Source organism: Podarcis vaucheri (genome assembly GCF_965113315.1).
Source record: "Podarcis vaucheri genome assembly, chromosome: 17".
In the NCBI taxonomy this organism is placed as follows: domain Eukaryota; kingdom Metazoa; phylum Chordata; class Lepidosauria; order Squamata; family Lacertidae; genus Podarcis; species Podarcis vaucheri.
The window spans coordinates 39753213-39778139 of record NC_138755.1 but is presented as its reverse complement, the minus strand read 5'-3'; the positions used below and the strand labels follow the sequence as shown (position 1 = coordinate 39778139).

The following is a 24927-nucleotide window of genomic DNA, read 5'->3' as shown; positions in this document are numbered from 1 at the left end:
CCCTCTCCCCCCGCCCACTCCGAGGCGCCGCCCTCTCGCGTTTTGAGGCGTGAGTAACCTTTGCCTCAGTTACGCTTCGGAGCCGCTCGCTCCGCCCCCTGCCACCTGCTAGCCAATGAGGCGCGGGAGCCGGCGGCCCGGAGGCCAATGGGCCCGAGAGGCGGGGCGCCGCGGTGGGGGGGCGTGGCTTGGGTGAGGGGGCCGCCGCGCCGCCGCCGCCGGTGCTGCCAGTGCCGTTTGCCGGGCGTCGGAAGGGGTCGCCAGAGCGGGTCCAGTCGGGCGGGCGGCGGAGAAGATGGCGGACGAGGGCGGCGGCGCCGGGGCCGGTTTCCACATAGCCACCAGCCTGGCGGAGGTGGCGAGCTCGCTGGGCACTTCGGAGCAGGCGCTGCGCCTCATCCTGTCCATTTTCATGGGTGGGTAAGGGACGGGGCGGAGCGGCGGGTGGCGGTGCTGCTGTTGTGCGAGAGAGGGGGGGGAGCGGGTCGTGGCTTGCGCGCGGGACACCCCGTTCCCACGTACCCCGCGCACACGTGTCTGGCAGGGAGGAGGGCAGGCGGGCCCTTCTCACCTGTGGCGCGAGGGATCGAGCCACGCCCGCCCAAAGCCCATTCCTCCTTCCTGCACATGTTCCAGATGCTCCTATTTTCGTCTTGAGCCCCTGTCGGGGGGGGGGGGTAGCGGTAGGAATAAACAGAATAATTATAACAACCCGCATATTCTCTGAAATGCACTTCCTGGGAAAACTGGGAGGGAGGCTGTAGCAGGTGGTTAACATGCAGAGGAAGTGGGGGGGCGGTTGTTGGGTTTTTTTGGTAGCCCGTTGCATCTGGAGGATCGTAATTGTTTTACAAGTAAAGTTGTAAGAATAAATCTTGAGGAGCAGGTGCTGGGAAAGGACTCTGCTGGAGAGCCACTGCTGCTACTTCTCAGTAGGCCACTGAGAGCTGCATGGAGAAATAGTCTGATTTACCATAAGGCTGCTTATCCTAAATTGCAGTTGCAGTGTGTGTGTGTGAGAGAGAGAGAGAGAGAGAGAACAGGAAATGGTGGGCTGCCCTTCTGTGTGGGCTTCTTAGAAGCATGTGGCTGATCACTTCGAAACAGGGAAAGGTTCTTCTGTTTGATCTAGCAAGGCTGTGTGTGTGTGTGTGTGTGTGTGTGTGTGTGTGTGTGTATATACTGACCTCCATAGCCTTTCTGGTCTCTGTTCCCCTTGCCTTTGTTACAGATGTCTGCCATAGAGATTGGGATCAGCAAGTTGTTTGACTGACTGTCTGCCAAGGAAGGGGGCAGCAAGACTTGCCTACTTTTAATAACTGTGCAGAAGACAGAACTTGAGTTAAGCAGTGTCTTTTCTGAGTCCCATGCAGTGGGTTTCACATACCGGTCTTCTTTCTCGGAATCCATAAAAGCTTATGCTGTAATAAGTCAGCTAGTCTTAAGGGTCCTGCAGAACTCTGCTGTTTGTTTTACATAGCTGTCAAAGCCATGGGAACCCTCCTGTCCTTCATTACATGTATGGCAAAGGTGGGTAGCCTCTAGGCCTCCAGATGTTGTTGCAGATGGTGTGCTAGCTGGGGGGGGAGTACCTCTGCTGGGGGACACACCATGCTCCTTCTGGGGTAGTTTGTCCTGTCCACCTTTGATCTTCACCCTGCACTCAGTTTCTCACCTGTGGCTCCTAGAAGCTGTTGCAATGTGATAGCAGCCACACCCCAGGAAACGGCTTCAACTGGCTGGCTAAACCAGGTGAGGGCAGTTGATGGGTCTCAAATCCTTGGTGAGTTAGGGACTTCCCCTGCATGCGAAGACAGGCTCCGGCGGGCGGAGCAGATCAAACCAATGGTGTGTGCAGTGGTCAAGTAGGCAGTTTCTACACATGCCATAGAGGCAATTGAGGGGCAGATGAAGCTTGTCAGCTTGGAAAGGTAGCCCATCTAGGAGAAGGAAAACTCTGATCCTAAACCTCAGCTGCCTTGCCGGACACCTTCAGGAGATGAAAAGGCTAAGGGGGTAAACCCCACAAATCCAGAGTGGAGTTCCCAAAACAGTTGGATGTTGCCTTGTACACTTCATTTCGGCAACTCCTGCAGCCAACCTGGTGCCCAATGTATTGCTTTGTTTTCCTTTGGACCATATCAGCAAGGCTGAGAAGGGAGTCTTCTCGTTTGGGCAGCCCAGGACCTCCACACACACTGCCCAGGCTTGCGCCCCAGGAAGGCCGCTTCGGTGCTGCTAACGTAGTGGTTTGGCAGACAGACACCAACAACAATTCCCATTATCCCTTGAGCTTTGCTAACTGGAGCTAATGGGAGCTAAGAGTTCAACATCTGGAGGATCTTAGGTTAGCCACTCCTAATCTACAATCACTCCTTGCGTACAGGTGTGTGAAATTAGCACTGATCTGCCATTAAGAGTTAGAGCAGTGAGCACTGAATAAGGGCAGCGTGGCTCCTTTCCTTTTTTCATGATTGCACAGAAGAAGGAAGCAGAAACAGGTGCAGTTACTTTTCACTCCTACAAATGTTCTGTGCAGTTCTTAAAGGTGCGTGAGTTCAGCTGCCTACCTTCTGAATCAGCATTCACCCCCTGGCTACAGGTGCTTGAAACTCCTGGTGGTCTGCCTGCAGCCCAGGTCTAGGGCAGAAAAATATATGAGTGACCTTGGGAGCAGCTATGCATGTCATAAAATGAATAGTGCTGGAGTTGTAACCTGTGACACAGTTCTAAGCCTACTTCCATTGACATATTTCTAAGTAGACATGGTTAGGCCTGGAGAATTTCTAGTTCTGTCTGCCCTATTCCAAGTCCAGCACAACGCAAGAAAAGAAAGGGTGGAAGGATTCCAGGTTATTTTTAGATGAAAGAAAGGTTATGTCTCCAAGCATCAGTGAAGATTGTGGGGGCACCATGTTGAGTGCTGCACATTGCTGGGCTCATGGCACCACATGCAGATTGATAGGCAGGCTTGAAAGTAAAGGATGAGTCATAGCTATGTTTTGGATTTGTGGCTTCCCAACAGCCTTTACAATGGATATGGATGGCTTAGGGTGGTTTTTCTGAATTCTGACAGTCTTCTAAGTCTAATTCACCTAAAACAAAACAGATACCCCAATCACTCTTAGTTCTCTCTTTGGCAGGAAAGTGCATACCATCTTTACACCATTGAATTTGTGTGTGCCATCTGCTGCTGTGCATAAGGATCTGTAAGTTTGGGCATGAATCAAACTTGGCATTAGAAGTGAACAATTACAGGACATCTCAAATTTCCTCCTAAAGCCAGCTAGCCAGACGGCTTGGAGAGGCACTGCTATGGCAGAAACTTACATGTATTCTTTATCTCTCTCCAGCTCTCATGGTTAATATACGTTTTGGTGGCACAAAGCTAAGTTCTGCTAAGAGGAAAGCATATCTGTGTTCCACAGAAGCCATCTTTGCAGTTTTGTGTGTGTGTTCCCAGGCCAAAATAAATAGTCCCTCAATTCAGAGCTGCAACGTTGGAATGTCTTTTTCTGTGTTCCTTTGGATCTCTTGGCATTCTGAAATGTGGATGGTGGACTCTCTTTTTTTCCAGGGAGACCTGTTCAGCTAAATATGAATCACTATCACCAGGCTTAATTTTAAAATGTTTTGGTTTTTAGATGTTTAGGAATGCATATCAAAGGAAAAAGATAACTGGCTGTGTTCAGTTTAACTAGGAGGGCTGTATCTTAATTGTGCAAATGAAAACTAGCTCTGGGTTTATGTAAAGACCTCTGATGGGGAAACCTGAGGTGGTAATACTCCAAGATGGAACCACTGTGCTTTCAAACAGGATAGTGGTGATGCTTCCAATGAAGCAATGCTCTGGGGACCTATTTATGGTCTCTCTGACTTGCTTTTGCCAATCACTTCTAAAAACCAACTACTTCAGTTTAAATTCTCCACATGTCTTAGTCTCAGTTTAGACCAAGCATGATCATGTGTGTTTTCTCAGAAGTAAAAGGTTTGCATTGCACATCCTGTGGAGAAGCATCCAAACCTGACTGGAAACTCTGCTAAGGTGTGGCTGTCTTAACTAACAGGATCGTGTGGGAAAGTTGGATCACTGTTAATTATTGAGTAGGGCGAGGCAGATCTGCTGATCTTGCTATCAACTGATCTCACGTGAGAAGTATTGTGTAAATGTACTGCACTCCAGAGGTTCAGCGTTGTCAAAATGCAGCACATCTTTCTTGAGCCACACAATTCCTTCCTTACTTTGATGGCCAAAAACATTATTGCTAATTTCAGGAGGCTCTTACTAATTTCTTTCTCTTGATCCTCACTTGCAGGTATTCTGGGATGATTTTGTAAATGAAACTGGAACCACTCTCCTCTTACAGAACCTCCCAGTTTGCCAAACCCACAGTGGCCATCCAGTTTCCAGAATGTGCCAGAGCCAGTGACCATGATCAGCATGTCACTTGCACCGCCACACTCTCACACCTTAGGTCAGGGAGTAATTAACTTGTGGTCCTCCAGATGCGGTCCTACTATTCCCAACACCTGTGACTATTCACCATGCTTCTTGGGGCTGATGGGAGTCCAGTAACATCTGGAGGGGGACAGGTACCCACCTCTGCCTTATCAGGTAATGAAATGAAAGAAGACAAGTATCCACCGTGTGGTGTAGTGGTTAAGAGCAGTAGACTCGTAATCTGGTGAACTAGGTTCACGTCTCTGCTCCTCCACATGCAGCTGCTGGGTGACCTTGGGCCAGTCACACTTCTCTGAAGTCTCTCAGCCCCACTCACCTCACAGAGTGTTTGTTGCGGGGGAGGAAGGGAAAGGAGAATGTTAGCTGCTTTGAGACTCCTTCGGGTAGTGATAAAGAGGGATATAAAATCCAAACTCCTCCTCCTTTCCCAAACAAGCTTCTTGCCCTCTTTTCCTTCTCATTGGGGCACCAGATTTCTCCTAACCCCTGACACCTGTCAGCAGTTTCTTCCCACTAAGGCTTGATGCAGAGCACTCCTTCCTTTTTTTTTGGGGGGGTGCTATTCCCTTCTGGTCAGTGCAGAATACTTCACTCCCGCAATAACTTTTGCCATTTCTATCCATGCGTCATGTTTTGATGAACAGTGAGAGAGGAGACTTAAAGGGATTGACAGAATAAATCTTAGAAAAACCACTTGGACCTGTTTTAAATCTAGACCAATCATATTTCAAGCTTTTTTCCTGTATCCGTTTTGAAGTGTGCGCCCTACTCTTGTGTTCCGTACAAAGATAAAATAGCCTGTCTATCTCAGATGTATATGATGCTGGCTACACCAGTCTTCTTTATAAGATTAGTGATGGTGTGCGTTATTGCCTATCTCCTCCTCCACTTGCCAGAGGTGCCTCACCTGCTCTGTCTCTTGCCTTCTGTTCCCTGCCCCAGTGTTTCCCAACCCTTTCCCGACCCTGGCCCCCTTCCCACCTTGTTTCCTTCCTGTGCCCCCCCCCCCGGGGGACAGCTCCTCCTCCAATAAGTAAAAATCAATACAAATCTGAGTTTCTGCCTCCCCCCAACAAAAATCCTGGCTATGCCCATGCCCCGCCCCCATCCTACTGGTAGAAAGGTAGCTATTTAAATGTTTTGTTTGTAAATAGAACAAGTTTTATTTATAATTTTAATAACTGATACAAAACGCAATTACATAAAATGATAGGAACATAATGAAATATTGTTGAAGCAGAAGAACACAGAATCATGGAGCTGGAAGGGACCCCAAAGGTCATCTTTCTAGTCCATCCCACTTCTATGTAGGAAACTCGGCTAAAGGATCCATGAGAGATGGCCAGCCAACCTCTGCTTAGAAACCTCCAAGGAAGGAGAGTCCAGAACCTCCCGAGGGAGATCCATCTTCTGTGAATTATAAAAACTAAACAATGATTATTTGACCCCAGTTATTTGACACAGAGGAGGAAACCTACAGATACAGTCCAAGAGGCGCACAGGGAGTTCTGCGTATATGGGAGAATTTTAAAAGGCTTCACTGACCTGGTGCAAAAAGATCTTGTCATCCGGAGGTGCCCTGGCTGCCTAGATAAAACACTGCAGCCCCAAACACACTTACCTGGGAGTAAGGTCCACTGAATTCAGTACAGCTTTCTTCTGAGTAGACACTTACTTACCAGATGCAAGTCATCAGCATCAGATCCCCCTCTGGGTTGCACCCTGCACTTTGCAGAGTCAGGCCCAGGCTGCCACTGGGCCCAGCACTGGCAGCAGCAGCAACAAGCAGCTCCGGCTCTCCCAGCCCTACCATTGCCACCCCACCACCACGCCTGAGCTTGGGGGCTCTGGATTGCAAGCTCTACTGGTCAAAAGGGGAGCCTCAGCGATTGCCCTCTCCCCCCCCCCCCGAAACAAACCAGGACTGCTCCAAGAAAACACACGTGGCAAAAAGGAGTGCTAGGCCCTGGTGGGCCGCCCCCTTACCCGCTGTGATTGGCCAAGTGGATAGCCAGTTAATCAGGATTTTAAAAAATAATGATTTCCCTCTTCTCACTTCCTTCTGTGGCCCCCTAGGCTGGTGCTACGCCCCCCCCCAAAAAAAAATTGTGCGATTTTATCTTGTGGCCCCCTTGGAATATGCTGGGGGGCCCCAGGGGGCCATGTGGTTCCCAAGTTGGGAAACACTGCTCCGCCCTACCCAACTCCATTGCCTTTAAGTTGTGCTAAGCTAACGGCTCTGCAGGGCTGCATATGTGGGACACTGTGACTGTTCCCTTGTCTGCAAACAGGCAGTTCACTATCTCTCTGCCAGGCCAGGTGGTTGTACTTGAAGGTGCACCCTCAGGAGCCACTGTGCACACGGAACTCCTAGGAAGCATAAGCTACAGCACTTTACAAAATGCCCTGTACAGCCATTCCTTCTGGAAATGCAATCCTATATGGCACAAGCTGTATCGTAATTGGATCTTGCCCTAGCTTCACCTGTGCTTTCAGCACCACACCTTATTGGAGGCAGCTTTACTCATCTCAGGTGAGCGTTGGATTAAAAGTGCATTTATGTCAATGGGCATTGTGTAAGATCTACAGGAAGACAGCATTTTGAACTAATATCCAGCACTGTCTGATCATGCTCCTCACATTTTTACCGAATGAATGCTTTCATTTACTATGTAGTACTTCTGCTTTTTCCATGTCAGGTCTCCAGCTAGCTTCTTAACTGTCACAATTTTCCATATAATAGTTTCTGTATTCATTTGCCGGTAGTGTTTTTGGCCCTCTAGTATAAGGTTATCAGTTTTTTTCCAATGAATCTGGGGACACTTTTCAACTTCGGTGGATTTTGTATGGGGACTGATTTGTAAATCCGGGGACTGTCCCCGGGAAACGGGGACGTCTGGTAACCTTTCTCTAGTACTCTTTTGGTACTTGAAGTGGAAAGTTAGCCTTCAGCACTAGCATGTCGGTTGCCTTTGATGCCCAGCATTTGGGGCTTTCGTTCTCAGCTGTCTAGTGATACTATGATATCGGCATTCTGTACTTCTCACGCTCCTTCTACATGTTTTCATGTCTCTGGATGCATTGATATGGTTGGATGTGAACAAGATTCGCAGTGCACAAAGTCTGCTATGTTTCCACCAACTCACTTTTGACTGTGTGCTCGTTCCACAGCCTGTCCCTGAGAAGAAGGGTTTGCTACTGATAGCTCAGTTGGTTAGAGTGGTGCTAACAATGCCAGGGTTGCAGGTTTAATCCCCATATGGGACAGCAGTGCATTCCTGTATTGCAGACGGCTGGACTAGATTATCCTCAGGCTGTACGATTCTATGATCTTGAGTTGGGTCATTGGTTTATTAGCCCAGTACTACTCACTCTTGATTGGCATCAACTTCCCAAGGTGTTGGAAAGAGAGTGATATTTCCTAGCGCAGGAACCTGGGATGTTTTTACTGGAGGGGCTGGAAATACAACCTGGGACATTCAGCTTGCAACACCTGTGCTGTACCACAGACAGATGACCCTTCCCAGGTGAGCATTGCCAGGTCCTCAGGAAGTCTAATGTTGGATTATATAACATTCTTTTGGATACATGTTGAGGTCAGGGATGGCCATGCCAGGAGAGAATCTGAGGGGGCAGTTTGGGGTCACTAAGAAAGGGATCAGAATAGGAGGAATACAAATTTGACACACAGCGTACAATCGATTGGGGAGTTCTGTGCAAACCCCATTGGCACGTACCGCTGGTGCAGCTCTGAACTGTATCAGATAGGGCCTCGACAGGATAATTTCCCCCAACATTGATCCCTCTTATCTTATTTTTATTACAATAAAGCCCTGCTTCTCAAACAATTCCTAGGGTGACTTACGGTACTGTAATACAAAATCCAATAAAACATTTAAAATGTATGAAAGCACTCTAAAAATATAAGAAGGTAGCAACAAATCACCAGCCGAGATAAAAACTGATTGGGCTAAGAGGCCTGGAAAATAGCCTCGCTGCTGAAATGATTTCAAAGGAGGCACCAGGTCAGCCTCCTTGAGGAGAGCGGCCCACTGTTGGGTGGCCACAGCCAGGAAGGGCCAGTCCCCAGCTGGATGCTGGTCACATCTCTAGTAGAACGGAACCCAGAGACGGACCTCACTGAAGATCTAATGGGAGTGGACAGGGAAGGTGCTAGTAAGATCTCCTCCTGGTCCAGACTGTAAGCAGTGCTCTGTGTAAATACTGCCTGCTTTTTCTTCATCAAGCTCCTAGGCAAAGCCTCTGGTATTATGAGTACATTGGAATCATGACTCTCAGTTTCATGGTATTCAGAGACTCTTAGTTTATGGTTGCTCTACGTCCTCAACTTTGCCAAGAACTTTGCCACCTACCTCCTACCGTCAGGAGCATTCTGAGAATCAGCATTTCTTTTGGAACTCCTTGCTTTTATGGCTGCAAAGATAAGTTTGGAGTGAATAGTGCCTGTGATTAACGGCATCATTGCATTGGCAAGGTGTGTCATAAGGACAATAATCCACATTGCGTACCAGAACACTTGTGTGTGAATTTATCCCTTAAAATTACTGCTTGGTCCTGGATCTTGATAGCTAGTTATTTTTTTAGTTTGAGAGACGAGAAGCAGTGTATCTGTGGCTGCATTAGTTTGTCTTCCGCTTTCCAGGAAAGTTGAAGTGTGACAGCCCTTGTAGCTCAGGGTGCTCTTAGAAATCAGCGCTCACCAACTTATTTCTTTTTATCCTACAACCATTACTGGGAAACTAAGGTTTTGCAGATTTTGTACAGTGCTTCAGAAACTTGTTTCACCAGAGGTGCAAGTGTGCTAAATTGGTGTGTCATGCATCATCTCAGTTTGTTTTTTTAAAAATCTAGTGAGTATCTGCAGTCTAAAAGCTCCCCAGGATGTGGGCTGCTGCTAATTCTGCTAAAAGGATTAGGTGGCACAGAACAAGACTAATGGGATTTGAACCTTTGATTCCATTAGTAAATCATTAAACCTGAGGGTGGGGAGTAGGAAGATTTGAACCTTGAGGCTTGAAGCCTTTGGGCTATAAACTTGTGGATTTGTCGATGTGTTTCTTTAATTTCAAAACAAACAAAATAATGGAGTACAACCTCACAGGATTGGTATGAGGGTAAATGCAAGAGAAGTTGTAGCTGTGCTATATATCTGATATTAAAATAATCCAGAAAGCTCTGTGGGAGACTCATAAATAAACCACTTCTTCAGGGGAAAGGAGTGTGAGATCCAATTACAATGTCACTTGGTTACTAGGTAATATTTATAGCATGGCCGGTTGTACTGGAGAGCAATGGTAAAATATGTCTTGTGTGGTCGATTACACTTACTAGAATCTAGTTCATTGTGCAACTGGCTGAAATGTGCAACTGTCAGTCATGAATGGGGGGGGGGAGAGAGAGAGCAGAGGTGAGGCAAGGGGGAGCTCTTGGTTAGAACAGCGTTGCAGTTCAGAGCGTTGAAGGACCTGATGCAGACTTACAAAACGTTAGAGAGAGTAAAACTTGTGTAATCAGTAAACTGCCTGAATACGAAATAATCGACTCAGGAAATTTTACTGGTAAGTTTATCGTCGGCGTTTTGGAATGAGACGTGTGTGAAACAAATCATTTTAATTTACAAGGGTTCTTTGGGATGGCACATTGCATTTTGGTCTATCCTGTGCACCCTAGAATACATTGCAGCTCATCACAGGTTCTTGGTGAACTCCAGCTCCCCAACATCCAGGTCATGGGGGCGAGTGGGGGTGGCAAGTTTTGCCGCTTCTGCACCAGTGTCTCCAAATGCAGCGCTTCAGTTCTTCCTCCATAGGAATGAACTGGAAAAAAGTAAAGGTGTGTTTAGGGTGTCAGCCAAAGCTTCCCCCAGTCCTTTCTTCCAAAGCTCTGTTTCTTAGTCACTTTAAATTGTTGAGTACAGAAAGAAAGATGTGGCAGCGTCACAGTGAATTGTGCTAAAAGAACATTTTATTATTATCATTAATTATTAAATTTGTATACCACTCTGAAGATCACACCATCACACTTAGCAGAATTAGTATGCCTGGGCAGTGTTCTGGGTGTGTGGAGAAACCAAGGATACTCAGCCATTGTCAACAGCCCAGTTAAAACTGACTCAGGAAGTATCTTATGTAGTGGGTGGAGATTTTTTTCTGTCTCCATGGGGCAGATCTTTATCAGGATTGGCCTTGTGGGTCTGTTAGAAGATTGATGCAGTTTTCCAGGGTTTCTACTTCCAAAGGGTGTCTAATTTTACTTTTTCTCCGATCATTACATAGTGTTGGACATTTGATGTAGTTCTCTTGTCATTGAGAACTGGTGCTCATTTAAAAATGCTGTCATAATTTTTGTATGGTTTGAAGTCTTTATAAAATTTTATCTGTGCCTCTTTCGGGGTTTTTAATTTTGCTTTTTCCCATCAAAAAATGTTTATGGGTTCTCGCATTTTCTACTCATATTGAAATACTGCCCCTCAATGAGTACAAACTTAATTCACAAAATGTTTTGGGGTATGTGTACCCCTGCGTCCCCCAAGGAAAAGAAAAACCCTGGAGCAAGGCACTCTTAACTTCCCTGTTCCTCCTTACAGACTGGGCCGAGTCTAGAAGATAGCCATGAGCTCACAGTAAAGTCTTATTTAGCTAATGTGAGTCCTAAACGGTCAGTTTGGTGCCCCCTCTGCGTCCCCTGGATAGTAGAATAATCAAAAGGGAATGCTTTTTTAGAATCCATTTGTGTTTGTCTGGACTGATCTGTGTTCCTATTCTTTCCCTATAGGATACCCTTTTGCCTTGTTCCAGCGCTATTTCCTTTTCCAGAAAGACCTCTACCTCATACACCTGTACAACACGCTAACGGGGCTCTCGGTTGCCTACTTCAACTTTGGTAAGGGGGGCTGAGAAGATGGCTGCCCGACCAGTGAGTACCAGAGTGGGGGTGGGGGGGCGATGTTGCTTTCCCTTGCGGTTTCTAATTGTCTCACATTTACCTCCTCAGGGCCGCAGTTCTGTCACTCCCTCATATGTGTCTTCGTTCAGTTTCTCATCCTGAGGCTCATGGGCCGCACAGTCACTGCCGTCGGCACTTCCTTCTGCTTTCAGATGGTAAACCTGTTCCTTCTGTGTTCCTCTCTGAGGTTCTGATCTTGCTGTCTTTTGCTCTGCCCAGCAAGAGCTGAGCAGGAGACTGGGGAGTGGGGGCGGGAAGGCAGATAGAGGAAGCAGCGGTTTATCCTCATGGCTAATGTCTTTCAGATATATCTGATGGCCGGCTATTTCTTCACTGCCACAGAGAGCTATGACATCAAATGGACCATGCCACACTGTGTCTTGACTCTCAAGCTGATAGGTAAGCAATTTTGCTCATCCAGTTCTGTTCCATCGCCGTGCTTTGGCGCCACAGATTACCTCCTACGGTCCAGCCATCTTGCTGCTTTAAAACGTATACAGTCATACCTTGGTTTGCGAACGCCTTGCAGCTCAAACATTTTGGCTCCTGAATGCCGCAGACTCGGAAGTGACTGTTCCGGTTTGCGAACTATTTTTGGAAGTCGAATGTCTGATGGGGCTTTCGTGGCTTCCGATTGGCTGCAGGACCTTCCTGCAAACAATCAGAAGGCACACTTTGGTTTCCAAACATTTTGGAAGTCGGAACAGACTTCTGGAACAGATTCCGTTCAAGAACCGAGCTACGACTGTATTGGGAAATCCCAGGGCAGATTACATGGGGCTTCCAGTAGCCTCTCAAGCAGATAGTAACCTGGTTCATACTCACTGAACTGCAACATTGGGTTTTTCAGGCCATTCGGTGGGCTGACTTTTTGTACAGTGTTGGCCTCCTTGATTATATTGGTATCTCTTTCTACCCCTAGGTTTGGTCATTGATTACTATGATGGCAGAAAGGAAGTGGTGAGTGAAATGGAATCATTTTCTTTCCCCCATTCCTCTCAACGGGATTGTGTTCAGGGGAGTTATTGGAGATAAAGGCTGTAGCAATTAGGAAAGGGTCCTGTGGAACAGGCTGGGTATCCAGGAAAGTGTTTTTTTTCAGGGTAGAAACCATCCACTTCTCAAACAGGTTATGAGTGAACCTCTAAATTCCAAACACTTGTACAAACAAGCACAGAGGAAAAATCTGGTATAAGAAGTCAAAAGTCAGGCTGTTAAGAGAATCAGAAAGTTACAGATACAGTGGTACCTCGGAAGTCAAACGGAATCTGCTCCGGAAGTCCGTTTGACTTCCAAAACGTTCAAGAACCAAGGCGTGGCTTCCAATTAGTTGCAGGAAGCTCCTGTAGCCAATCAGAAGCCACAACGGATGTTCAGGTTCCAAAGAACGTTCACAAACCAGAACAATCACTTCTGGGTTGGTGACGTTTGGGAGCAAGGCGTTCGACTTCCAAGGTACGACTGTATTTGAAAGATGAGGCAGTGAAAGCAAAAAAGGTGCAAGTAGCAAACAGAGCTGGCAGACTTACAAAGCCCTGGTTACAAAGAAAATGGGACCAAAATTCCTAAGCCATTTTGATCACCTTAACACTACACACACAACTCACTTAAAGTTATCCTTGGGGCTGAGCAGAAAATGTGCTTCATCCAATCCAAGTGAGACTTGATAAACTTGGCCCATGAGAAGATGACTTGAAACTTCCAGTCTGAGGGGGTGGTCAGCTAGGACGTTGAATTTGCTGAAACACCTATGAAGCATTAATCCACTCACACCTGTCAACGGCAGTATCCAGATCATGATTTGAGGGGGAGGGCAGGACTCCAACTCATGCCTTTGCTTTTGTGCTGGGAACAAGGCCAGAAAAATGAAGGGCTCTTTTAAATGAAGTTTCTTTTAAACAGGCCACAGGCCTGAGGCAAAGATTACAGATAATAGAGTGATGACTTAAGGAAAAAAATAGCAAACAAAGTTGGTACAAATGCTGACTTTGTATCCTCCCGCTCCTTTGCAAAAACCTCCTGCTTTCAGGTCTATCAAGCAGTATTTCTTCAAGTTTGGACATATGTGGGTGGGAGTGGGGGTTAGTTCATTTGAGGAGGTTAGGGAGGATTGGGTAGAGAAATGCTATCTGTTACTGTGCCCTTGAGCTTATCATGGCTTCTTCTGTGCCAGTCCCTGCTTCCATTTCTAGAACTCCAGGGAATAAAGCCAGAAAAAGTTGCAGTTGACAAGTCCTTAGGAAAGCAAATACCAGAACAGTTCGCTGTTAGGATTATGAACGACACTACAAAGCATGCTATGAACCTAGAGATTTCTGTCCATGATTGACCTATGGGATTCCTAATGGTGGATCTTGTTCTTCAGAGCATTTAGAGCAAGTGAGTTAGGCAGCTTTAAGACTAACAAAAAATCTCATGCATGCAAGCAAAAGCAAATTCACGAATGCTGATGCTGTTGTTGGTGTCTTTATTATTTTTCTACAGCAGGCTCTCACTCCTGAACAACGACAGTTTGCCGTTCGGGGAGTTCCTACTTTACTGGAAGTCACTGGCTTCGTGTATTTCTATGGTGGCTTCATGGTGGGGCCACAGTTCTCCATGACACAATATCATAAGCTGACAAGAGGCGAGTTGACTGACGTTCCAGGCCAGAGACCCAACAGGTAATTTTCCTTGCCCCGCTTCCCAGTGCCTGGAGTATTCTTGTCCATAGTGCTACTAATCAAGACTCCAAACATTGTGGGGTGTGGGGCATTCCAGCTTCCTCATGGTGGTGATTCCAAAATCCATGTAAGGGCTATAACTTTATGGGGTCAAGCAAAATATTACAGACTCATGTGCAGTGCCCAAGATTTCAAGTTCTCCAGGGTTCCCCCCAAAAAGGTAGTCATTGTAATTAAAAGCACATAACATTGACCATTTAAGCCACAGTCCACTTTCCCTTTGTTCTGAAATAGTGCACCGCTGGATGACTGATTTCCTCTCTCCTCCCCCCGCTCCCCAACGTTCATTTCAGCTTTGTGCCTGCCCTTAAGCGCCTGGGCTTGGGTCTCTTCTTCATGGTGGTCTACACTGTCGTGGCCCCATACATCCCCGAGGAATACCTTGTCTCAGATGCTTACCTGGTAAGAAGGGCTTGGAGGAGAAAGAGCGGTAACTCCAGGAGGAATAGTATTAGTAATTATTATTATTATTGTTATTGCTAGAGTATTTGTATGTGGTCTAAACCACAGAGCCTAGGGCTTGCCGATCAGAAGGTTGGCGGTTTGAATCCCCGCAACAGGGTGAGCTCCCGTTGCTCTGTCCCTGCTCCTGCCAACCTAGCAGTTCGAAAGCACGTCAAAGTGCAAGTAGATAATAGCCCCTCTGCGACCAGTTCCAGTCAGGCTGGCAGACAGCAGTCCTGAACACCCTTCAGAAACGGGGGTTTGCCTCTCAAGCCCTTCTGAGCCTGGGGTTGGGCCAGGCAAAAGCTACGGTCAGGCAAAGAATCATAGACACCGAGAGACAACAGGACTGCTCTCGGTGCCCCGACTATAAAATTGAAGAAATCGAGAGAGATCTAGCTGCACCGGCAGCATATCTCTTCTTTCTCGTATCCAAAAATGCAAGAAGGGCCTTTACACTCGCCAGAAGCCTGGCTCTGCCCTCGCCGGTCCTGGAAGGATCCTTTAAAAAAGTCCCATATGCTCAGAGACTTTGTGCCTGTTCATTGGGGGATATAGGAAGCCTAGAGCATTTGTTCTTTAGATGTCCCTTTTATGAAGAGGCACATAGTGAGACCATTGATCCCCTGCTGCTGAGTCTCGCTGACCTCCCAGGAAAGCAAAGATTTGACCTTTTCCTGTTAGGCAAAGATCATAAGACGACCCGGATGGTCGCCAGCTTCTGTGTACAGATCTGTAGGCACAAACAATCCCCCGACTCAAACTAGTTTGTTAAGAAAATCCCCGAACTCGGTTCCATGGGTGACTCTGGGTCATCTCTCTGCAGTAGCTTATCTTAAAGTTTTAAGTGTCTATACGCTTATCGCATTTATAAATTTTAAATTTTTTGTTGTACATTGTTTTAAATGTTTGTTTTCCTTATGGGATTGTACCCCCAAGTGTGTTTTATAAGCTGGTCTCTGACCGTAATAAATTATCTATCTACCTTGAGTCCAAGTACTTTCTCAGCTAGAAGAAGCTTTTGTCTCTGCCCCATCTCCATGCATCTTCTTTTTCCATGAACCACCATAAACACTTGCATGAGAATGTATAATTCTAAACAAAAATCTACACTTCCACCCAAAACTACATGAGAAACAACTTGGTTTGTATTGAATGCATTCAAAACATTGCATGCCTTTAAATTTTCCTGCTGCTTTTTTTTATTATGTGTATATATATACATAAATGTGTACTGCTAACTATATGAAAGGCATCCTTAGATATTTTACACATCCTGTTTGCATCATACATCTATGAGAATATTTTAATACTAGTTTTACCTACCACAACCCAGCTTTATATGCCATTTCTCTGTACTGTTGCAACTGCACTCGAGTTTTTTGAGATGAGCCACAGCTTCTTCCCAGAGTTGCATGTTTGATTCATCATTAGGTTCTTGTTTCTTGCATGTTGCAACTGATCAGACTCTCCCATCATAGCAAGTTCATTGAAGTCTTGCCTCTGGTTTCCAGGGCAAAGCTCACCTCACAGATTTATTTTTTGTTTCCTGCAGGAACAGCCCTTCTGGTTCCGCTGTGTTTATATATTGATCTGGGGCAAGACGATGCTCTATAAGTATGTTACCTGCTGGCTGGTCACGGTAAGCCTGGAAGCTAAACTTGGCCTGCAAAACCACTTTCGCCTGTTGAGTAAGGCCAAGCAGTGTCAAGACAACTTGTTAATCTTCGCCGGTTTCGTTGCAGGAAGGAGTCTGCATCATCACGGGACTTGGCTACAATGGAAAGGATGAAAAGGGGAGGCCAAAGTGGGATGCTTGTGCTAACATGAAAGTCTGGCTATTCGAGACAACCCCTTATTTTACAGGCACCATCGCCTCCTTCAACACTAACACCAACGCCTGGGTGGCTCGGTGAGCAATGCTGATAGCTTTTCTGCAGAACAGTTGTCCCCAGACCTGGATAGAGAGGAGGTAGCCTTTTGTACAAGACCAGAAAAAGTCCCGAGGCTATCTATTTTTTTGTGTTTACTACCTTGGCCTACATTTGAAATGTGAGCAGTGTTTAATTGTTTAAAAAAGCATATATCCAGAGCTTAAGGGAAATCAGTAGAAATAACAGTGGGCAAGGACAGGGCTTCTGTGCTCACGATTAGCACAATGTAGTAAGTCTCCTTGTTTGAACTCAGTAGGATTTATTTCTTGATTAGATTTACTACTAAGTAAAGCAATCTTACTTAGTAAATGTATACCCACCATTCTTTGCCCATGGAACTCTAGGTGTAATATAGAGTGTAATATAGAAGGCTCCTTTGGTGGTTTCCCAACCAGGAAGTGAACAAGCCTGAGACCTGCTTAGCCTCAGCAAGGCACAAAAGCACCATGTAGCTTCCCAGCATGCACACAAAATCTCTGGGATGGGGGAACCTGTGGCCCTTCAGATGTTGCCACATGGTGTGGCTCCTGGCCATGCTGTCTAGGGTAGTACCATTTGGGAGTTGAACAACATTTGAAGGGGCCACAGGTTCACCATGCCTCACCTAATGTCTTTGTGCATAATCCATCTGCTCCACAGTAGATTCACATGATTACCTTCTTCAGAGCAAGGTGTTCATCCCCAACCCATTTTTCCTTCTTTACATCACCTGGAGTGGTGACGACTATGCAACTATCCTTATCTTGCAAAATGGCTTGACAAAGTCCTGTTATGAATTACAAGCTGGTAACATTTGGAGCTGGTGGGATTGTGATTTTTAATACCCTGGGTGGTATTCAAATAGGTTTGACTCAGAGGAGACGAAATGAATGGACCTAATTTAGTCACTTTCGTTAATTTCACTCAGTCTGCTCTGAGTAAATCTTAGTTGACTACCACCTTGGCTACTCTGGGAATTGTACAGCACCAATCAAGAAAGTGCTTTTACACATGAAATAGAAAATATCTGCTGCATGCCTATGATAGTGGAAATGGATTCCACACAAAGTTTGAGCCCCCAGAACCGCTCATTGAGAAATTAAGCTGGAACGCAAGTTGTTCAACTTGAGGGTTTTCTTGTGGGCAAATGATGTTTGTATTTACCTAACTGAAAAGCATTCTCCATATCTTTTAGAAACCAGTCCAATAAAGAAAAAAATCCATGCAGTAAAATAAAACCTATATGAAGGTTGTCACAACAAATCTAAGACACAGAACACAAATTATTCTAATAAGTTAGCTAATTAAGAGGTTAGAAGTGATCACCATGGCAGTCTATAGCAATAGATTTAACTTGCACAGAAATCTTGTATATAAAGAAAGCCATAGCACAGTACCAAAGCGTACGTCCCAAGTTTGATTCTTAGCATCTAATTACTTTGTTTGCCCAGTGCCTCCACCCCAATCTAACTAAAACAAGCTTTTTCCATAAAATTGAGATCAAATTATTTCCTCTACATGGAGAAAGATAACTTTGAACCAGGGCCCGCCAGTGTTTTTAAGTGCTGGTTTAAAACCCGTTTCTTTTGCTGTTTGAGCCTCCTGCAGCAAAAAACCAAACCAAAACTTGATGAAACCACCATTACCTTTTTGAGATGACACTGTTTCTTTTCTTGGGAAAACTAAATGGTGATTAATGCCTTCAGGACTGGCAACTGAAAGGATTTATTGTTTTCCATCTACAGCTACATTTTTAAGCGGTTGAAATTCCTGGGGAACAAGTTATTATCTCAAGCACTGTCCTTGCTTTTCCTGGCTGTCTGGCATGGTCTGCACTGTGGATACTTGGTGTGCTTCCAAATGGAGTTCCTCATTGTCATTGTTGAGAGACAGGTGAGGAGCTTTAAATGAGTGGTGTTAGTAGGACTGTTGCTAAAGTCAGCCTCTAGGTCAGGGCGGCCCAACTTTTCATTCCAAGTGGGCTGCAAGAGTGTTTCAACACAGAAGCCATGGGCTGCACACAGCCTTATTTCACTGGAGGTGGGAAGTGAGGCAAAAGCTTTGATGTCCCCTCCCAGCCCTTCTTAAAGTCGCTGCCTTCCCAGAGGCTTAGGGAAAGAGGCACAAGGCTCTGGGAAGGTCCTAAAGCCCACCCACCTACTCCCTAAAGTGCTAACTATACTTAGGGAAGGAGATGGGAGGACTCTAGGACCCTGTCAGAGCCTTAAGGCCTCATTCCCAAAATCTAGAGTCTCACCCAGCTTTGGTATGGCAGCAGGAGGTGGCTCACCTTGATCTAGGTACTATGCCTTTCTTGGAAAGTCCTCCATCAGATCTTATAAATTGGCAACACCAGATTGCCAGGAAGGATGTGGAATGAAGTTTCTGAATTGGAGGTTAGCTGACTTCTTCCTTGTGTGATTCCTCAGTGAGCAGCATCAGTTTCACAAAGGGTCATGTTGGGTTTTGGTTTTTCAGGCTATCTTTTGTGTTCTAGACTGGAGAATGAAAGAAAATGTTTTCTTCTCACTACAGTACCCAAGGCTAAGACTTTGGTTTTCGTAAATGCCAATGAATCAAACCGATTTAAGATTGGGGGCTATAGGTTGACAGCCATATTAAGCAGTCAATTTATTATACATGTCCCTTCGGTGAAATCTAATTCAGTAGGCCAGGCTAGGGTGCCTGTGTTCATCCTACATTTTTGTCGACTCCCAGCTCATGCCCAGCATAGCGCATGGGCAGGGGTGGGGGTTTAGTCCAGCAACATCTGGAGGTCTGCAGTTTCCCCATCCCTGTTTCATGTGTAGTCTGGTTTTAGACCACACAAAACTCTGGCTCATGCTGTCTCAACTCAAGCCTGCCCACAAACTAGCTTTTTGAGGGGTTTACTGACCACTGACAAGCCACAGCTGGGGCTGCTGTTCCACCTTAAGAGCTGCTGCTCATTAGATTCTAGTACTGAACAAATAGAAATCAGAAACACAGTTAAGACCTGTCCAGTCAGTGGAAGCTCGTACTATGGTGTGGGCCCTTAACTGCTGTTAGTACAAAGTAAGGTTTGGTGTTGTCTGATCCTAGCGATGGAGACCAAGTTCTTCTTGTTACAGCTTATTGACCTGGTACACGACAGTCCACCTCTGGCTGCCATGGCCTCGACCACTATCTTGCGGCCTTTCTTCTACGTGATTCAGCAAGCTTTCCACTGGATGTTCATGGGATATTCTCTGGTGCCATTTTGCCTCTTCAGTTTGGAAAAGTGGCTCAAGGTACTGAAGAAGTCTAATCCATGGGGAAAGTGGACTCCCCCCCCCCCGTTACTGTCAGCAGTAGCATGTCTTAACTCTCGCTTCCTCATTCGCTCCTTCTAGGTATACAAGTCTATTTATTTCCTAGGCCACGTGGTGTTCTTCACATTACTGTTTGCAATGCCTTACATGCGGAAAGTACTTGTGCCACGGAAAGAAAAGTTAAAGAAAGCAGAGTAACAACCAAAAGGTAAAAAAAAAAAAGGCATGGGGGTGTGCTACTGCTTCATAAGCAGAATCAGGTGACATGCAGCTAATTAATTTTGCTTCTTTCTCTTCTAGATTGTACCACGCGTGCATTTATTATGGGGATGGTAGAAGCATCACCTGCCAAACTTGCTGTGGTCAAACCCATGCAGAGTGACATTGGGAAAAGAGCACAGGGGCAAAGACCCCAGATTGAGGGGGACTGGGGAACTGGCTGCAAACTCCCTCCCCCCTTCTACAGGTTGCCTTATCTCTCAACTTCTCCCTACGGACACTCCAGTCTCTGGAAATGTCAGATGATTGTAAAGCACTTGACGCAGCTGCCATCTAGGAATGGAGCCACCGCCTGACTTTTTCTACTTTCCAATTCTGTTAGATAAAATTGGTCCCAGTTGGTTTTTCACTTGTGCCTCATCTGCTTTTTAAAAAACAAACCGGCTGGGGAAGCTGGTGCTGTTTCTATCTCCTAGCTTTGTAGGCAAGGGGAAAGATAGGTTGGTGGTGCTCATAAGCTACACAGGAGTATGTGGGACTCCAGATCCACCCGCATTGTTTTAGGTAAATCGAAGGACGATCCTCTGTTGTAACAACTGCTGCGACCCTCCAGCTATTGTTGGACATCTTGGCTATGGGGCCATCATAAAAGGCCAGAGACACTGGGAATGACAGCAGAGCAATATCTGAAGGGCTTTAGATTTACTGTGCTATAGGTATACACACTAAGGTTGCTACTTCATTTTCGTACTTTGCTGCATGTCCTTTCATACAACACCAACTGAGCAGAAAAATCTTTTTCCTGCTATGTTTTAACCCTTCTGCATTGGCAGTCACTTCTTTTTGCCTGCCACCTAAGAGAAGGTAAGCAGGGGTAGACTCCTACTCAGGTTTGTTTTTCCCATCTTACTTTGATCAAGCACAGCTGTATATTCAAATGACCTCTTGCAGTGCCTAATGAGGTGGATACCCAACCAAAGCAACACACAAGTGCCATCCTGCTGCTTACATACCTCTCTACTGAGACTATCCACCACAATAAAAAAACCATTTATTTATGCCTCCCAACAAAACATGAGGCAATTCTTACAGGTAGAACCCTGTAGCGCACATTGCTCCAGGACTTGGAGCAAGCAGTTAAGTCCAACTGCACAAAGTCCACATTGCATTAGTAAGTTCACACCACTCCCCACATCTCTTCAAAGGCTGTGGTGATCTTGGCACAAGTCAAAGCAGCAGAGAGTGGGTAGTTGCTAATAGAGATAGTCTTTTCTGTGTATTCCACATTAACCTGGAAAAGAACCAGCCAGCATGTCAGTGAATGTCTGCATTGTATTTTCTGTACAATACATCTTAAACTCACCAGAGCAACATATGGAAATTACTACCCCCTGAATTATGAACTACTTTATCCTCAAAAATATTCCTATAATAGGGCATTATAATCCTGTAGAGTAGACCATATGCAGCTACATGCACACACTACCTATGAACAGTGCCTTGCCCTAAGGCCAGCTTGTGCATTCAGGTGAGATTCCTGACTTACAACTGACTGATATGGAAATGGGTGTCTTACCGAGCCGTGAGCAAAAGCTCCCACAGTGATAGCTATTGGGTCTGCAGTAGGGACTATGTCACGGACGTCTGTCACAGTAGAGGCTGAGAAGGATGTGCCGATCTTCGCGCAGCCTACAGGGAGGTGATCGGTCACAGGATTCTTAATTACCTAATAGAAGAAAAATGGATGGGCTTGAAAGTAGAAGCAAAAACAATCTTCCAAAGAATCACATAGTGAACTAATAGATTTTGTTTTTTACCTTTAATAACTTCTGAGGCCCATCAGCAGCTCTGACGCTAAATTTGTGCAGCAACTGAACTGAGGAGAAAAAGCCAAGATATATTTACATTGGTATTACAGAATAGAGGCAGACTCTTAAGATAGGAGAAATAAATGGGCAGTTCTCACAACTGAGGTATTAAAAATTGGATCTTCCCATTTTTGTAATACTGTGCATGTTTGGAATAGCTTTTCTCACCCTTGTACTATTGGGGCTCACACATGCAATGATGCTGACTGTTGGAAGATTCAGACTGGAAAAAGGAAGAACTTATTCTACAAAGTGCAATTGTGAACTCCACTAATTGAAGATATCATGGCCACCAGCTTGGGATAGCTTTAAAAGGGCTTTAGAAAAATACATGGAGAATAAGGCTACTATAGATGGCTACTCCCTCTCACATACAACCCTGCATTTATATCCACTGAAAGCATACAAGTTTCTGAGGGGAAAGCAAGCCTGTCCTCTTACCCATGAGGCCACAAAAACGATCAAAGGTGCGAGGGATTCTTGTCTGGGGATTGACTTCAATTAGAACATTCTTTTCTGTATGGATATAAACTTGGAGAAGGCCAGCTCGATTCAATGGACTGTCCATGAGCATCAGGAGGCTCTGGGAAGAAGAGTGAGAAAGAAATAAGCTAAAACTATTCCGAAGCAGGGAAATTCGCAGCAGTAACATCTGTCAGAACCCTGCAATTGCGTATTTTAAAAAGGCAGTGTGAGAATGAAATTCCAGCATGCAAGTTTGCTATGAATCTTCAGTGAAAAGAGTAAAGGAAGCATTTGGGAACATTTGCAATCTGAATAATAATTTTAAAAGTTGCCAACAGTATAAAAGCTGTTGTATGGGAACTAAGTTTTCCTGTCAGAAATGCTTCAGAAATAGCAACACACCACAGAGGCGACTTAAAAGTACACTACTTTGATTATGTAGCAGATACATGAATGTACCTGGTGGGTGATGTCAGGTCGAACTGTTCCAGGGTCCCGGCCACTCCGCAGAAGCAACGATTTATGCTTGTCGCAGGTCAGTAGCTCATAGGTTTTCCCAACCTGGACGAATAATCATTTTATTTGTTTACATGTATTTGGCACAATCTACAGTGAAGTGTACTCAAGACAGCTTACAATAAAATGTAACATGATGCAAAACTTAACACAAATTGGCAATAGAACAGTAAAATGAGGCAGTTAAAATGTGCTAAATTGGGAATTGTACAGTAGATTAAAGGTTCCTTAGGTGCTAGCTGGCAAACAGAAGCCTGGCAAGTGGCTTTAGAAAGCCCACAAGGACATGAAAGTGGCAGCTCCAACTCCTATCAGAGACCCATGTTTAGAGGTACACTACCTTGGAAGGGACGCGGGTAGCGCTGTGGGTTAAACCACAGAGCCTAGGACTTGCTGATCAGAAGGTCAGCGGTTCGAATCCCCATGACAGGGTGAGTTCCTGTTGCTCGGTCCCAGCTCCTGCCAACCTAGCAGTTCGAAAGCATGTCAAAGTGCAAGTAGATAAATAGGTACTGCTCTGGCGGGAAGGTAAAGGGCGTTTCCGTGCGCTGCTCTGGTTTGCCAGAAGCGGCTTAGTCATGCTAGCCACATGACCCGGAAGCTGTACACCGGCTCCCTTGGCCAGTAAAGCGAGATGAGCGTCGCAACCCAAGTCGGCCACGACTGGACCTAATGGTCAGCGGTCCCTTTACCTTTACCTTACCTCAGAAGGTGGGGGCTCCATGCAGTTACCATGGTCAACTGCCATTGATACATTGCCCCTGATGAATATATTATTAAATATTTACTTATACCCCGTCTTTTTCCCTGATGGGACTCAAAACATCTCCCACCTCCCCACCCACAAGGCTTGATCTACACATAAAGCAGAGGTGAAATAATGTGCTGTTTTAAAGTAAATCAATTAAATGCATATACAATTTAAACTGTATTAATGTTTAATTGTTTTGTCAGGGGGTGGGTAAGCAGGGTATAAAACAAAATGATTTCTGAATGATTTCCCTCCGTGAAAAACCACCTACACACCATAGCGTGGCACATCAGAGATAGGTTTGACACCATCCTTTTGGCAAAACATAGGGCTGTGCGGGGCAATTCTTTTTCTTTCATCTGGTGTTGAAGTGACTTCAGAGCAATCCATTACAATCTACTGCAACCTAACAGGATGGCCCTTCTGGAATTCGTCACACACACGAATTTGTAAATCTGTACCTGCCTACCCAGAACTTAAATACAACATCTTTCACACACACTTTCAAACACATGCGTTTATTTGGAGAGGATCCCTACTTTGGCAGAGAGAGAGAGAAGATCTGAAATACAGGACGTAGCATTTTACTATTGAAACGCGGGACAATCCTGTATTATACATCCGTCCTTCCTTGCAGGGGGGCGATTTGATTTTTAAAAGGGGGGGGGGATTCGAGAACGAGCTATTAGCAGTTAATGGCCTTTTAGGCTTCCTCCGCGTGAAGAGTTCACTTTTTGAATAATGAGAATTGTGTGTGTGTGGTGGGGGAGAGAGATGGGGTTTTTAGAGATGCTTAGGTGGGCCATGGCCAGAAAAATAAGGTTGGGAGCCACTGCCTGAGGGGAAATCCCGTTCAGCTTTTTCCCTGGAAGGCGCCCTCGGCCGCCCCTTCGCGGCCGCCCCTTGTCTGAGGGAGCGGGGCGACCTCCAGGCCCCGCACGCGGCCGCCGCCCCGCTTCGTTCTCAGGCCCCCAGCCGCGCCCCTTCACCTTCACGGTCTCCAGCGACGCTCCCTCCAGGATGACCAGCAGCCGCCGCTTCCCTGCGCGCTGAGGGGGCGGCAGCGGCCCCCGCTCCCCTCCGCCCGCCGCCTCCTCGCTCGGGCGCTTCCTCGCGGAAGCCGACGCCATCTTGACGCCGCGCAGGCTCCTCGAGGTCGGCGAGGCTGCTTCCTGTCGCCTGCGGGTCAGGGCAGGAACTACTTCCGGTCCCCCAAGTAACCCCTCCCCTTCGCTTCCACCCTCGTTTGGGGGGAACGAAAAATACAGAGAGCGCAGCGGCGAAGCACCGCTGGAGTTCAAGCGGAGACC

At 46.1% G+C, this 24927-nt stretch overlaps 2 protein-coding genes and 1 long non-coding RNA gene across 4 annotated transcripts; 1 reads left to right on the top strand and 2 right to left on the bottom strand.

The window, feature by feature from the left end:
- Positions 1–238: 238 nt before the first annotated feature.
- LPCAT3 (lysophosphatidylcholine acyltransferase 3) lies at positions 239–20426 on the top strand. 2 transcript variants are annotated; one of them, XM_082206105.1, is made up of 13 exons: positions 239–416; positions 11258–11365; positions 11477–11583; positions 11734–11827; positions 12351–12388; positions 13913–14091; positions 14445–14553; positions 16151–16237; positions 16341–16507; positions 18254–18401; positions 19619–19777; positions 19880–20006; positions 20099–20426. In XM_082206105.1, the coding sequence occupies exons 1-12, from the start codon at positions 296–298 to the stop codon at positions 19994–19996; spliced, it is 1434 nt and encodes a 477-aa protein (XP_082062231.1). In that variant the 5' UTR covers positions 239–295; the 3' UTR covers positions 19997–20006; positions 20099–20426. The 2 variants fall into 2 exon arrangements, with proteins under 2 accessions (XP_082062231.1, XP_082062232.1); XM_082206106.1 differs by lacking the exon at positions 239–416 and adding an exon at positions 4348–4615.
- A 628-nt stretch (positions 20427–21054) lies between these two features.
- On the bottom strand, positions 21055–24774 carry EMG1 (EMG1 N1-specific pseudouridine methyltransferase). Its single transcript, XM_082206163.1, has 6 exons — positions 24607–24774; positions 22810–22911; positions 22327–22468; positions 21835–21893; positions 21594–21743; positions 21055–21308 (listed from the first exon to the last, which is right to left on the bottom strand). Exons 1-6 carry the CDS (start codon positions 24745–24747, stop codon positions 21195–21197), a joined length of 708 nt encoding a protein of 235 aa, XP_082062289.1. The 5' UTR covers positions 24748–24774; the 3' UTR covers positions 21055–21194.
- LOC309522706 lies at positions 22912–24502 on the bottom strand. The gene is made up of 2 exons (XR_014215156.1): positions 23570–24502; positions 22912–23206 (listed from the first exon to the last, which is right to left on the bottom strand). It is a non-coding gene; the product is annotated as an uncharacterized lncRNA (long non-coding RNA).
- Positions 24775–24927: the final 153 nt, after the last annotated feature.